The sequence below is a fragment of the Coenobita brevimanus genome, chromosome 65, assembly GCF_032717465.1.
Source record: "Coenobita brevimanus isolate Jiangsu-jjx chromosome 65, ASM3271746v2, whole genome shotgun sequence".
In the NCBI taxonomy this organism is placed as follows: Eukaryota; Metazoa; Arthropoda; class Malacostraca; order Decapoda; family Coenobitidae; genus Coenobita; species Coenobita brevimanus.
In genome coordinates this window covers 18,036,248-18,051,722 of record NC_137018.1, presented here as the reverse complement: position 1 = coordinate 18,051,722, position 15,475 = coordinate 18,036,248, and the positions used below count along the sequence as shown (strand labels likewise).

The 15,475-nt window shown below is 38.5% G+C and overlaps 1 protein-coding gene across 1 annotated transcript; it reads right to left on the bottom strand.

Annotated features, from left to right (window-relative positions):
• Positions 1-4,052: 4,052 nt before the first annotated feature.
• LOC145404939 (uncharacterized) lies at positions 4,053-8,392 on the bottom strand. The gene is made up of 2 exons (XM_080276444.1): positions 4,347-8,392; positions 4,053-4,134 (listed from the first exon to the last, which is right to left on the bottom strand). Exons 1-2 carry the CDS (start codon positions 8,390-8,392, stop codon positions 4,053-4,055), a joined length of 4,128 nt encoding a protein of 1,375 aa, XP_080132570.1.
• Between the last annotated feature and the right edge of the window lie 7,083 nt (positions 8,393-15,475).

The window sequence follows — 15,475 nt, the reverse complement described above, 5'->3', positions numbered from 1 at the left end:
GGGTGTGGAGTTACGTGGAGAGACAGGCTGACAAAAGAGGAAGTGAAGGAGCTTTGTGGTGTTGGTGTGATAGAAAGCGTTAGGAGAAATACATTGAGGTTGTTTGGCCATGTGGAGAGGATGGAGAGCGAGAGACTGACGAGGAGAGTGTATGGGAGTGAGGTGGAGGTGGGGAGAGGGGGTTTTAGCTGCGGGCAGGGCTGTGAAATGGCGGGGGAAGGGGCGACATGAAGGCGATTTATTTGTGTTCACCCCTTGCTGGATTGAGGCGTCCAGCAATAGATAGATACATAGATATTTCTTGTTCTTTATGCATATATATATTCTTCTTTTTATGCTCCATACTGTTCTTATTCTCCTCTTTTTCATTCGCCTTGTTTTTCTTTCTCTCTCCTTTCTTATTTTTTTTCCATTTCTTTTTACCCTATTTTTTCCTTCCTCCTTTCTACTATTTATTATTATCTTTTTCGTCTGGTTCATATTTCTCTCTCCCTCCCTTCTTTCTCGATTATATTAAAAGCATCACAAGTTGCAAAATAGACAGGAGGCGGGATGAAGTAAGGTTATTATCATCTACTAATTGCTGTATATACATCACTATTATCATTACCATCAGGACCACCACTTCCGTCATTATCATCATCATCAGTATTTCAGTGTTCTTTCCCGATTATTTTATTTTTCTCACCACCCTCCCCTACTCCTTTTCATTCCTTCTGTCTGTTCTTCCTTCATTTCTTTCTTTTTTCACTCTATGATAGCAGTAAAAGAACAAGAGAGGTAAGAGCCAAGGTGGAGTCCGGTGGAACGGCCTGAGATTCTAACAAAGGTGTCTTGAGTTCCACCATTCCTCAACACATGCTCCTTTTTACCTTTCTTTTCATATTCCTCTTCCTTATTTTTTCGTTGATTTTTCTCAAGATTCCTTTCCTAATCTCTTTCAATCTTCTTGTCTTTCTTTCTCCCTCCTTTCGTAGTTGGTTTATCCATGTTGCCTCTGTCTTCATTTTACCGCATTTCTTTTTTCTCTTTATTTCATCTTGTTAATCGTCCATTCTCTCTCTCTCTCTCTCTCTCTCTCTCTCTCATATTACATTACTTCGATCCAATACTGTCGGCTGCTTTTTTTCATTCTCATTTCTTTCATTTTTATACATTTTGTATCTTACTCATTTCCTTTCTTCAACACCCGCGACCGCGAAGAGAGAGTAGGTTTTATGTTTCGAGGGATGTGTGTGTGTGTGTGTGTGTGTGTGTGTGTGTGTGTGTGTGTGTGTGTGTGTGTGTGTGTGTGTGTAACAGCGGATGATTTTGTCGGATTGAGAAGGAAGGTCTTGTTCTGAAGGGGTTTAATTTTTTCATTTGTGTGTCAGAGAGAGAGAGAGAGAGAGAGAGAGAGGAGGTGGGTGAAGAAGGAGGGGGAGGTGGAATGGAAGTTGGGGTATGCGAAGAGGAGAGGGAGAGAAAGGTGGGGAGTGAAAGGGAAAGCAGTGAAAATATAGAAACGAAAACTTGCACAACTCTGAACACACAACACATACAGCCACTTCAAAATGTTCTTTACTTGGTTATTTTAATTATTAGAAACTGTGCTGAATTTAAACACACCAAACTTTTAGGTTACCAGGTTCATAAGAGGGGTTGCTGAGCAGTCGTAGCTGGAGGTGGGGGAGGGAGTGGAGGGATGTGGGGGAGGGGCAGGGAAGGGTGGGGATGGGCTGGTTCGGGGTGGGGGGAGATGCGTGATATCTGGATGTGCGTGGGAGGAGATGGTCAAATTTAATGATGCTCTCAAATATACAGTTATTCTCACAATTCTCCTGGCATTATATATGGCAATTAATGGTGGTGTCATTTGAGGCTTGTAATTAGCTGAGATTTATTAACATATTTGCAACTGAGCACTGATTAGCGGGGAGGCGAGAAGCCGTGAAATATGTACGCAGATACCATTAATACATTTCATAGACCTTTTTTTCACTAACTAATCCTCAGCATCTCTAGAAAATTCTGTGGTAGACTATAATTGTACTGGGAAAATCAAGGATGGGCCACAAGTCATAACAGCTATTTATTCCAGAAGAAGTTTCAACCTGCAATACAATAATCCAATAAAACAATGGGAACATGAATTGTAATAAAACAGAGGACAGAGTCTCAATAATGTTATAAAATTCCTATGTACACAATCTAAGGCAAATTCACTGGGCCACAATAAATCAATGCAATAAATCTATGTAGTGCAAATGTAGTATAGGTCCAGTCCTCAGTGGTAATCAAAAAGTAACACAGTGAGTAGTCTATAAGCCTAATCACATCAGTAAACAAATATGAATAATAGATATGCCTGCACAATAATTCCATAACAATCATATCCATAATAATTCACAATTGCATACAATAATAAAGCAAGGAAATGAAAATATATTTACCAAAGCCCAAATATTCACCCTAGGCACAACATGCCTCACCGCTATATACAACACAAAGTAATATTATTTACACTCACTTCAATGGCCACACCATCACGAGCCTCGATTCCCAGTAGGTGAGCATCCTGTCATCATCACCTTAGGCTACCACTTCTGCACACAGTTCCTGCACCGGCTGAAAGCCGCAGATAGTAAACATTCCAATCCACCATCAAACAAACCCGACAGGGAGTGGATACAATTACGTTGCTTTATGTACAGTATACCACTATTATTTCCTCATGACCTAAGTATTCGCAACTCCACAATCCTATACAACTTGTACCTACCCTTATAATGTGGCTCCAACAACAAGTAAATACCCAGCGTCCACCAACAACCAGCTGCAACTGAGCGGTATACATCGAAAACACCCGTCAAGTCAGCTGACTCCAAACAAATTACGCTTGAGATGCGCAATAGAAGAAAACATTTGGTGTGACTTACATTATCCATTATTACAAAATAGTTACATATATACAGATAATACAAATACCTATCATGCTAATGATACACTCCGCCCCCCACAAGTTACAACAGGTATACCAGTAGTCTATCATAATACATACACATCGAGATTACATTTGTTCCTCTATCGGCAATAACACCACTAATCTATGTACCGATCTACTCATTACCTTATCCACATCACCATCATATCCCTTCCCTTGCCTTATTATCTTGTACCTCAAATCAACATCACGAACGGCGCCATCCCGTCCTGGATCAGCTCTAATCACCTGTGCCAGTTTCCATGCCCCTCTCACTGAGTTGCTATCTTGCACCAGAACTACATCACCCACTCTTACATTCCTTCCAGTTGTGTGCCACTTCTGCCTGATCAACATGGAAGGGAAATAGTCCCGCTGCCACTTCTTCCAAAATGAATCTACAATCTTCTGCATAAATTCCAGCCTCCGTTTATGATCTCCACTGACCTCGTACATACCACTAGGACAGTAATTACTAGAACGGCCAAGTAACAAATCATTAGGGCAGAGGTAGCTACCTAATTCCAAACTAAACCCAGGTTTTGTACCAATTGGTCGCTCGTTTAACAAATTGGCAATAGCAAATAAAGCAGTCTGTAATTCCCCAAAATTTAATACAGAATCTCCAATAGTAATACACAGGCTCCTTTTGACAGACTTGATCAGAGCTTCACTTGCACCATTATACCAAGGTGCATCACTAGGAATGTTAAAAGTCCATGTTACCCCCTCCTTCTCACCAATACTTTCTATTTTCTTGCTAGCTGATATCAGTTGAGTCCCCTTATCCGAATATATGAACTTAGGGGCACCCCTGATAGCAGTGAATCTCTGAAATGTGGTCAAGAAATCATCGGTACTGTATCCCTCTGCCAAATCCAAATAAACTGCCCTAGTCACCAAACAATTAAATATAACTCCAAATGCTTTACCATGAGTTCTCTTCTTGACCGTGTCCCTTATTGTCAATGGCCCAAACAAATCCACTGCTGTGTGGTAAAAAGGTGGAGCAGGCTTCAATCTTTCTGTCCTCACTTGACCCATACATTGGTCTTCTATTTTCTTTGTTAACTTCCTACATACTACACATCTATTTTTGATTGTCTTTATTATCTTCCGGGCCCCAGGAACCCAAAATCTTCTCTGCAGCTTTGCCAAGGTAGTCTCTACACCTGCATGATCCACATTGTGTAAACATAATATATACAGTCTTGTTACTGGGTGGTTGGCTGGTATCAACATGTAGTATTCTTGATTCCAATTCTCTTTCAACCACTTCGATATTCTTTGTCCTACTACAATTATCCCATTTTCAAGTGTGGGACCCAATCTTTTGAATCTCACTTCCCAATCCATCATGTTTTTCTGCATCTCTCTAACCCACATTAATTCTGCTTCTGCAACATCTTTGACAGTGGGTTCTTTCAAAATACCCTTGAAGGATTTGCACTTGAACACAGCCATTATCCTACATGTAACTCTCAGTAATCTATAATAACCACTAAATTTATCAACATCAATTACTCCCAAATCAATAATGTCCTGGTTCACTTTAGCAACAGTCATGGTAATACTGATTCTATCTGTTAGTTCATCTTCACATATTTGTCTAATAGGCCATTCTGAAATTGGTAAAGTCAGAAAATTAGGTCCATTTTGCCAGGCAGAGTCTTTCCCAATCTTCTCTGGATGACATGGTTTGGAAGTTAAGTCTGCAACATTCTGAACTGTATCAACCCACCACCATTCGCTTGAATCTGTTTTGACTTGTATCTCTGCTATACGTACTGCAACAAAAGTGTTAAACCCGTGAGACTCCTTTTGAATTTGTGATCTTACAATTGATGAATCAACAATGTGATACACTGATTCAAACTCCCATTTAAACTCCTTCATTATAGACTCTCTCAACCTAGCTGCCATAAGAGCACCACAAAGCTCCAAGCGAGGAATAGACAACTGTTTTACCGGTGCAATCTTATTTTTGGCCACAATCAGATTTGCATCAAACTTATCTTTACCAATCTGCCACCTTACATATGCACATGCCCCATATGCCTGCATGCTACCATCAGAAAATATGATTAGGATGGGCTTACCAAAGGCATTAGATGGTTTCAAGGGTCTTCTGAAAGTCAAGTCTTCTAATGCATACAACTCTTTAAAGAACTTTTTCCATTCATTCACCACAGAAGCATCAAGTGGATCATCCCATTTTATTCCTCTATCATTTGAATTACCTTTGGTAATCATGGACCTCATCAAAACTTTAGCTTTCAGTACAACTGGTACAGTAAACCCCAGTGGATCATAGAGTGAAGCAATCTGACTCAATATCATTCTGCGTGTTAAAACCTCTGGAAATTTGGCTTCAATCTCACAGCACTCTAAATTTGGACCACTTCTTATCTTTCTCACTCTTGGTGAGAAATTAACATTTACTGTGAAGGAAAAATTGTCCTCCTTAGGGTTCCATTTTAGACCTAAAATCTTCTCACAATCAGAGTCTATCACATTGACATTACAATTTTCATAATGCCCACTGACTATCCAATGCTTCACCCGAAAACTTCCCAAAGTAAGTATCTCCTCCGCATTCTGTATCAAATTGAAGGCTTTCTCAACACAGTCAGTAGAATACAGTATATCATCCACATAAGCATTATTGATAATCATGTCTTGCACTTCTGGAACCTCCCCACCAAACCTTTCTACCGTGTGTCTCAAAGCCAATGTAGCTTTAGTACCACTAGGCCTATCTCCAAAAGTGACTGTGGTGAGTACATAATGATCAGGTGGTCTATTGCTATCCAAGTCCCTCCACACAAATCTATGAGTGTGTTCATCTAGTGTGCTGAGTCTGACAGTATGATACATCTTCGATATGTCACCTGCTATAGCTACCGTATCTTGTCTAAATCTAAATAACACTCCAAGCAAATTATTCAAAATGTCGGGCCCCTTAGCCCAAAAGTCATTCAGCTTCTGGCCCATATAAGATGCAGAGGAGTTGAAAACGATGCGCAGGGGGGTTGAACTAGATTCTGGCTTCAACACCTCATGATGGGGAACATAATGAACTGGACCCTCGTAGTCTCTAACCTCTTCCTTACTTAGTTTCCTCGCTACTGCCCTACTAACCATATCTTCAATTTCACTTTGATATTTATTTGCATATTCGATGCCGAGTTTCTTTAATCTGATCTCTGTTGTTCTTAATCTGGCAATTGCTACTTTGAGGTTATTTTTCAGATTATTTGGGTCCTTTATCCATGGATAACTAGCTCTCCAGCATTTCTGCTCTTCATTGTACACCAATCCTTCCTCAATTAACGCTAGTTCCTTTTCTTCTCTCAAACTTATGCAGTTTGGTCCAGGACAACCTCTACACATACACTTGATACATTGTGGATCACACTTTATTCCAATTTCCTCTATGGCAAAAAATTTATCCAACGTACTCTTTAGATTATCAGCAGACTCAATGCTGATTTCATTCAGACTTGCAAAGCTTGACAGTTTATGCGTTCTTACGAGTAAATGGTTGTTAGCGTTGACTTGACCTGTATTTTCATCATATCTACCTCGGATACTGAGCCCAAACTGATTTTCTAACAACTGTAGACTCTTATTTGTTTGAACAACTCTTGGTAACAATTCACTATAATTGGCACCCATGAGCATATCAATTTCACCATGTGGGCGATTTACCTTGGATCTTGATATTCCCACAAAAAGTTCAGGCATTTTTGATAGATCAACCTTCTTGATTCTGGCTGATATCTCATTGATACCAACAGCATCCACATTCCAAACCCTACCAGTTTTGTCAGTTAAAGGCACACAATATTCTTTACTAGATTGATGTTCAATGGTATTACCTACTTTAATCATAGAAAGATTGACATTCTTCCCTTTCAATCCCAGTTTCTTTGCCATGCTATGAGTTATCAACGAAATATCAGATCCTGAATCCCATAATACAGTAACAGGTTGGTTTCCGCTATTTAATGCACTGATATTCAACAAAGTTGTAAATGTCTTCTCTGATACTACATTATGAAGAGTACCTTCCATCTTATCAGGGTGCAAAAGTGGATGATGATTACGATTACACAACCCTTGTCCTACAATCACCACATCACACAATTTACCCACTTTGCAGCTACGAGCTGGATGATATCCCTTCAAGCACCTAAAGCATATGCCATTATTCTTCATCATCTCAAGTCTATCTTTGCTACTAAGACCTTTGAACTTATAACAGTCTGTAATCTCATGACCCGTTGAGTTGTGTAACAAGCACCCTCCACCCCTGCTCTCTGCCTTATGGTTAGCACCTTTTACCATCTCAGTTAAGCTTACAATACATGATTCAAATTCTTTATTCTTGACCTGCTGCTCTTCACCCATCTTCTTCACCAACTTTACCAGGTCTGAATCAGTGTTATTATCAAATGTACTGTTAACATTATGTACTGCTTGTGTTACCTTATTATCACCACTACTATTTCTAATGCTAGAATTCATGTACTCCAAAACTTTCCTCTCCTTCTGCAGGAACTTCAACATCTCTGGAAACAACTTGCTAGTGACTGACACTTCTTCTGCTTTAATGACCCATTCTCTCTTTTGAAGAGAAGGTAAAACCTTTTCAATGTGACTGACAACGTTGGCTGTGTTAAGTTCATCCGATAGATTTACCTTTTTCAGATCTAACCAACACTGCTCAACCTGGTCTACCATTTTAATGAATCCTTTGGTGTCACCATCAGTAATCTTCTTTAAAGACTTGAGATCACTAATCACTAAATCCACAATCTTTCTTGAATTTCCAAATTTATCATCCAGTCGCTGAAACATTTCCTCATAGTTACCCTCAGAGCCCTTTACTGCCTGTAGTGCTTCACCACCAAGACACATTTTAAGAGCATATGGATCAGTACCATACATACTTTTGACAAGATTCTTATAATCCTCTTTAAAGGTAGGGTAGTCTCTCAGATTACCTTCAAACTTAGGTGGCTCAAATTTCTTTACTTTAACTTTAGGTTTATCCATGGCTTTCTGGTCATTCTCAATTTTACCTATTTTTGCACATAAATCATTCTTAACTCTTTCACAGTCTAAAATGTATTTCTGGGCTTCCTGTTCCACATTGTCATTTAGATTATTGTCACATATGAAAGTTAGCAGTTCATCACTTTTACTCTCCAAGCATTTGAATGCTTCCAACACTTCATCACAGTTCCTCTTTAACACTGTTAAATGATCACCTCTATCCAATCCTTCCTCACACAATGTTACCTTCCTGGTGAATTTTCCTTTGGTGGTGCCCCTCTGTCTCTTCAAGGCATCATATTCCTCTTGCACCCCATGGTGGTTGAAGTTGAAATGTACTGGGAAAATCAAGGATGGGCCACAAGTCATAACAGCTATTTATTCCAGAAGAAGTTTCAACCTGCAATACAATAATCCAATAAAACAATGGGAACATGAATTGTAATAAAACAGAGGACAGAGTCTCAATAATGTTATAAAATTCCTATGTACACAATCTAAGGCAAATTCACTGGGCCACAATAAATCAATGCAATAAATCTATGTAGTGCAAATGTAGTATAGGTCCAGTCCTCAGTGGTAATCAAAAGTAACACAGTGAGTAGTCTATAAGCCTAATCACATCAGTAAACAAATATGAATAATAGATATGCCTGCACAATAATTCCATAACAATCATATCCATAATAATTCACAATTGCATACAATAATAAAGCAAGGAAATGAAAATATATTTACCAAAGCCCAAATATTCACCCTAGGCACAACATGCCTCACCGCTATATACAACACAAAGTAATATTATTTACACTCACTTCAATGGCCACACCATCACGAGCCTCGATTCCCAGTAGGTGAGCATCCTGTCATCATCACCTTAGGCTACCACTTCTGCACACAGTTCCTGCACCGGCTGAAAGCCGCAGATAGTAAACATTCCAATCCACCATCAAACAAACCCGACAGGGGTGGATACAATTACGTTGCTTTATGTACAGTATACCACTATTATTTCCTCATGACCTAAGTATTCGCAACTCCACAATCCTATACAACTTGTACCTACCCTTATAATGTGGCTCCAACAACAAGTAAATACCCAGCGTCCACCAACAACCAGCTGCAACTGAGCGGTATACATCGAAAACACCCGTCAAGTCAGCTGACTCCAAACAAATTACGCTTGAGATGCGCAATAGAAGAAAACATTTGGTGTGACTTACATTATCCATTATTACAAAATAGTTACATATATACAGATAATACAAATACCTATCATGCTAATGATACAATAATGCAGATGGAATTGTTAGTTGAAAGGCAGGAAGGGTGGTGGCTGTGTGTTTTAGTCTTTATTTAAATCAGATGAACAAATACTAGCAACCTCATCGGGGGACACTTCCCGACTATGAGCTGCTGTTTCCCGGATAGCGACAGACTCTGCTCTTGGAGTGTGGTGGCCTTGAATGCCTGTTTTTTATCTGTTTCTTTCGCGTGTGTAAAGTGAAGAAGAAAAAAACAGTAGGACATATCAAGGGCTGTGTGACTTCGAGAAGGCGTGCAGATGACAACGAAGGGGCCAAAGAGACGAAGGAGTGATATATAAGGTAAGTAAAAGGCATTACACGTGGTTGTTTTCGTTTTGAGTTTCCTTATCATGAAAAGTAATTTACATACAACCATTATCATCACTGAGACTTATCATCATCATCATCATCATCATCATCATCATACCAAATACATGAGATAAAAGCTCAATAATGTCACGTTTATTTTTCCTCCTCCTCCTCCTCCTCCTCGTCATCATCATCACCAACTACATGAGACAAAAGCCACAATAATGTCCCGGTTACTTTTCCTTTTTTTTTTTTTTTCGTTAGTATTTAATCGGATACTTTTCTTTATGTCTCTCATCTTCTTTCTATTGTATTTTTGTTTTCATTTCTCTCTTTTTTCATGTTCTTTCCTCATTTCTTTCTTTTCCTTTGTCACTTTTCTCATACTCGTTCTCAGTCTCCTTTCGCCGTTGCCCATTAGGTACATTTGATCAAACCCATAACTATATTACAGCATCACAAGCTACAAGACAGGTAGGAGACAAGATGGGTAAGGTGGGGCGGCCTGGGACTCTACTACAGGTGTACCGAGATCGACCCAACTAATTCTTGAATCTCCTTTTCTTTTATCTTTCCCATTTACTTCTTCTTCCTCATTTTCTTTACCTTTGCCTTTCCATCATTTTTTTGTTTGCCTTTATTTTTCCTTATTCGTTTTCTTCCTTTCCCTCTCAGTTTATCACTTTTTCCTAGTTGTCACAATATTTTTTGCTTTGCAATTATCCGTCCCCAACCCGGAGGGGCTCGTGGGCGGGTATTGTTTTCACTCGGTTTGTCTGCTTGTTTGTTCGTCTGTTTGTCTGTCTGTCTGTCTGTCTGTCTGTCTCACTGTCTGTCTGTCTCCCTGTTAACACCTTTACGCGAGAACCACTGGTGCGATTTTGACTAAAATTACAGGGATGATGGGCTATGACCTGCTGATCACCTGATTAAATTTGGGGCCAAATTGGGCCAAGACCCAAGCTGTAGGCCCCACAAAATGTAAAAAACGGGGATGGGTAAAAATAGTTTTTTCGCCATAACTGCTTTCAAATTCGTTACATTGACATGAAACCAAAAGCAAAAGGTGCATTTTTCAGATCTGCATCCAATAACATGCCTCATTACATCATGGGGGGTCATCCCACAGTTAGCGATAGGGGGGTCATTGGCAGGTGGGCCGGGCCTAATATTTCAAATGAGCATAAAATTGTCAATTTGCACCCGATTTATTCCAAATTTGATATGTGGCATCTTTGACTCGATATCCTGTTGTGTTTAAATGTCAGCACTAAAATGACAGCCGAGAACGTGTTTTCTGGGTTTTGGCACCGTTTCTTGTTTTTTTTTTTTCCACCTTTCGTTTTCTCATCCTCTCTCTCTCTCTCTCTCTCTCTCTCTCTCTCTCTCCCGCTTAATTTAACAGCATCACAAGCTACAAAAGACGTAGTAGACAGGATGAAGTAAAGTTATTATTATCACTACTAATCTGCTGTATAAACATCACCATAATCATCACTACCACTACTTTCATAGTCATCATCATCGGCTTCATCATTGCCAGTTTCTCAGTTTTTTTTTTCTTTCCCGATGTTTTTCCCATTTTACCATTTCTTTTGTTCTCCTCTCTCTCTCTCTTCTCTCTCTCTCTCTCTCTCTCTCTCTCTCTCTCTCTCTTTCAGCATCACCTACATAGTTGAATATACTTTAATAGGGCATTACAATTATAACAGAGGTAGGAGATAAGATGGGGTAATGTGGAGCGGCCTGGGACTGCTGTGTTTATAATGAGCTCTATTCTCAAGCTGCTTCCTGTCCCCTTTTCTGTATTTCCTTTTCCTCTCATTGCTTCTTCCTGGATCCCTTTCTATTCTGTCTTCCTCTTTCATTCTACTTTGTTTTTTCGTAGTTTTTCCTTGTTTCTTCACAATGTTACAGCATCACAAAGTACAAGAGTGGTAGGAGGCGAGACGAAGTATGGTGGAGCGGCCTGGGTCTCTACTACAGGTGTACGGAGTTCGATCTTTCACCCGTTTCACTGTGTTCCTCCTTTTGTTCTTTTTTCTCAACTTTCTGCCTTCATTTTGTCATTCATTATCCTTATTTATTTATTTTTCCTTTTCTTTTTTGTGCCCTGTTTCTCTCTGTCCTTCTTTCTCCTTTCATTAGTACAACATAGCAGGTAACAAGAGATAGGAAGAGAGATGAGGTAAGATTGTCAATATCACTATTATCCTACGACATCATCATCATCACCGTAACCTTAGTACTGTCACTATCATCATTGTTCACACAGTTGTCAGTACCATCACCATCATTACTACCACAACCACTAAAGTCATCATCATCATCATCGTCATCATTATCATCATCAGCAGCAGCAGTGTCACCATCATCATTATCAATAGAATTGTCATTACCATTGAGACTAACATAGATCATTACCATCATCACCACCAACACCATTATCGTTATCACTATCACCAGCAGCATCATTAGCGACATATGATCAGTCTACATCTTTATTACAGCATCACCAGCTACAAAAGAGGTAGGAGGCGAGGTGAATTGATGTGGGGTGGCCTGGAACTCTACAACAGGTGCACCGAGCTGAAGCCTAACCACGTGAATGACGTGCTTCCTCTTACTGTAATTTTCGTGCCACATCTCTGTCTTTCTTTTTCCTTTTTTACTTTCATTTTTTTTCTCTCTTTGATTTTGTTATTCAGTGTATCTCTTTCCTTTTTGTTTCTTCATTTTAATTCTCTCATATTTTTTATTCAACCTTTCATTTTTTTTTTTTTTTTCATTTTACTTCTATCACCAGCACACATACATTTATCAATATTCTTATCAAAATATCAACCCGTTCCTTTCATCTACCCTGTACTTTTTCTTACTTTGTTCATACTTACTTACTCCTTTTCTATTGTTTTTCTTTCCTTTTCCACTGTGTTACATCATCACAAGGTACAACAGAAGTAGGTGGCGAGATGAAGTAAGGTGGAGCTGCCTGGGAATTTGTGTAACTGGGCATATACCTTAATAGCGATCCAGTTCCTCCTTTTATTCCCTATTCCTTCTTTTATTTTCCATTACCTCTATCATTTCATATTCTTCCTTTTGTTTTTAATTCTTCCCTTTATTTTGTGTTATTTAACTAGTTTTCCATCTTTGAATTCCTATTCCTTCTTTTATTTCCTGCTCCGTCTGTTATTTCCTATTCTTTCTTTTATTTCCTATTCCTTCTTTTGTTTCCTATTCCTTCTTTTACCTCCTGTTCCTTCTTTTACTTCCTATTCCTTCTTTTATTTCCTCTTCCTTCATTTATTTCCTATTCTTTTTATTTCCTAATCCTTCTTTTATTTCCTATTCCTGCTTGTATTTCGTACTCTTTGTTGAATATCATATTCATTTTTTATTTCGTATTATCTGGTATATATTTCCTTCTTTCGGCTTTTATTTCGTACTTTTAACCTTTCTTTTCTTTTTTCTTCCTTCTGTCCTTTTTCTTTTCTCATAATTCTATTTCCTGTTCTCATCTCTTCTGGCTCTTTATTTTTCTAATTTCTCACTTTCTTTCTCCACCTCATTGTCTTTTCTTTTTCTTCACTATATTACAGCAATAAAGAGAAGTAGGAGCCAAGGTGAAGTAAGGTGGAGCGGCCTGAGATTCGAACAAAGGTGTCTCGAGTTCGACCCTCCCTCCACCTGCGTTCCTTTTAATATTTCTTTCTCAATTCCTTTATTTTCACCATTATTCTTATTTTGTTTTTGTTTTTTAGACTATCGTCTTTCTTCTACTGATCAACCTTGCTATCCCGATTGACCCTTCTTACTCCTCTTGCTCTTTTCTTTCTTAATTCATTTTTCCCATTATTATTGGATCTTTTCCGTTCACTCTCCTTTTTTTCTTTTTTTCCACTATAATTTCTTCTTTCTACCTCCTTGAACTATGATAGGTTTTTACAGCTCCACCCAGTTTTCCTCTCTCTCTCTCTCTCTCTCTCATCTGCAGTATTTTTTGTTCTTCTTCCTCCTTTCTCTCTTTATTTTTTTCTTTTTTCCTGCATTTCCTTATTTCTTCTTCCGACTGTTATTTCTTTGTCATATTTTTTCATCCTATATCTGTATCTTTCTCCTGTTCTCTCTTGCTCTCCTGCTCTCTGCTACTCTATTTCTTTTTTATTTTCCTCTCTGTCTTAACTCTCTCACTTTCTCATTAATTCCTCCTCCTTTCCTTCTCATTAATTCTTTGTTTTTCTTTATTAATTTTTTTACTCTTGTTCTCGTACTTCTTTCTCCTTTCTTCTTTTCATTTCGTCCTCTATTGCTCTGTTTTTCCTTTTGAATCCTTTCATGTCTTTTCTTTCATTCTCCCTACAGTTTTTCTTTTTCTTTTTTGTTAATAATGAATGGAGGAAGGAAAAACAAAGGAAAAAAATAATTCCATGTGTCTAAAGGCATCTTCCATTCATAAAATATTTATAACAACTAGATATAAATTGAAGTGGATTAAATGTTTGTGGAAAGCAACTCCCAGGAAGTGAATTCCAGAGAGTAATAGTTCTGGGGATAAATGAATTTTGATAAGCAGAGGTTCTGCCTGCGGGGGAGAGAGTGTGAGTTCATGGGCGTTCCCAGCTGCCCGAGTATTTCGGGAGAAAATGTGAAGGGGAGGCACATTTGAAGCAAGTTCGTCAGAACATTTACGGTAAAAATATCGATAAAATAATGCTAAAGAAGCAACATCTCTATGTACTGATAATGGAGGAAGGTCGTGCGTAATGGCAGGATTATTGATTAATCTAATGGCTTTATATTGAATTTTGTCTTGTTTCTTTTCAGTTTTTCTTCCTTTAAATTTGTCTTTTCCTTTCAGTTTCCCATGTACTTTTAGTTTTTATTTGTTTTTTCATCAGTTTTTTTCAATATTTTTTCTTTCAGATTTTCTTTTTCCTTCCTTTTTTCCTGACTCTTTTCCTAGCTATAGTACCGGTACTGCAATAAAACTATTAGAGAAGAAGGAACCAAGGTGAAGTAAGGTGGCGCGGCCTGAGATTCTAATAAAGGTGTCTGGAGTTCCACCCTTCTGTATGATGCGGCTTCTTTTCTGTTATATCTTAGTTCCTTTTCTTTCTTTTTTGCACTTTTTATCATCTTTTGTTTCGTGTTCTCCTGTCTTTTTCTTTTTTAATCCTTTTTCCTTCTCCTTTCATTCATATTATTAAATATTTTCTTCTGTTTTTCATTCCCCATTTTTTTTTTCACTTTACTATGTTCCACATTGGATTGTAATTTTTCTCATTTTTCTTGTTCTTCGTATTATTTTCATTTTTCATTTTTTCTCCCTCGTTTTCTTTCCTTTTCTTCCTTTCTCGAGTTCTCTTTCTTCCTCCCATTTTCCTGGATTGTATTACGACAGTACAAGCTACAAGACAAGGAAGAGACCAGATTAAATAATTATCATCAGTAGTTAATTACCTAACCAAACCCGTCGTCATTATTATCATCGCCGTCATTATCATCATCATCATCATCATCATCATTATCATTACAAGTAACGATAAATTGTTTATTATTCTCATCAGGTCTCAGCTACACCACCATCACTACCACCGTCATCACTCTCGTTACCATCATCCTTATCCACACAGCTGTTCTTCTTAGAGTTCACCATCGTCACCATCATAACCGCTGTCATCGTCATCATCACCACCACCACCACCATTATCATCATAACCATTAGTAGCTATTGTACTGTAGGTCAAAGCCACAACAACATTATAGCATCACAAACTACAACAAGAAGCGGTTGCAAGGCACAGCAAACCCGTCCCCGGCAGTCATTTTTAGT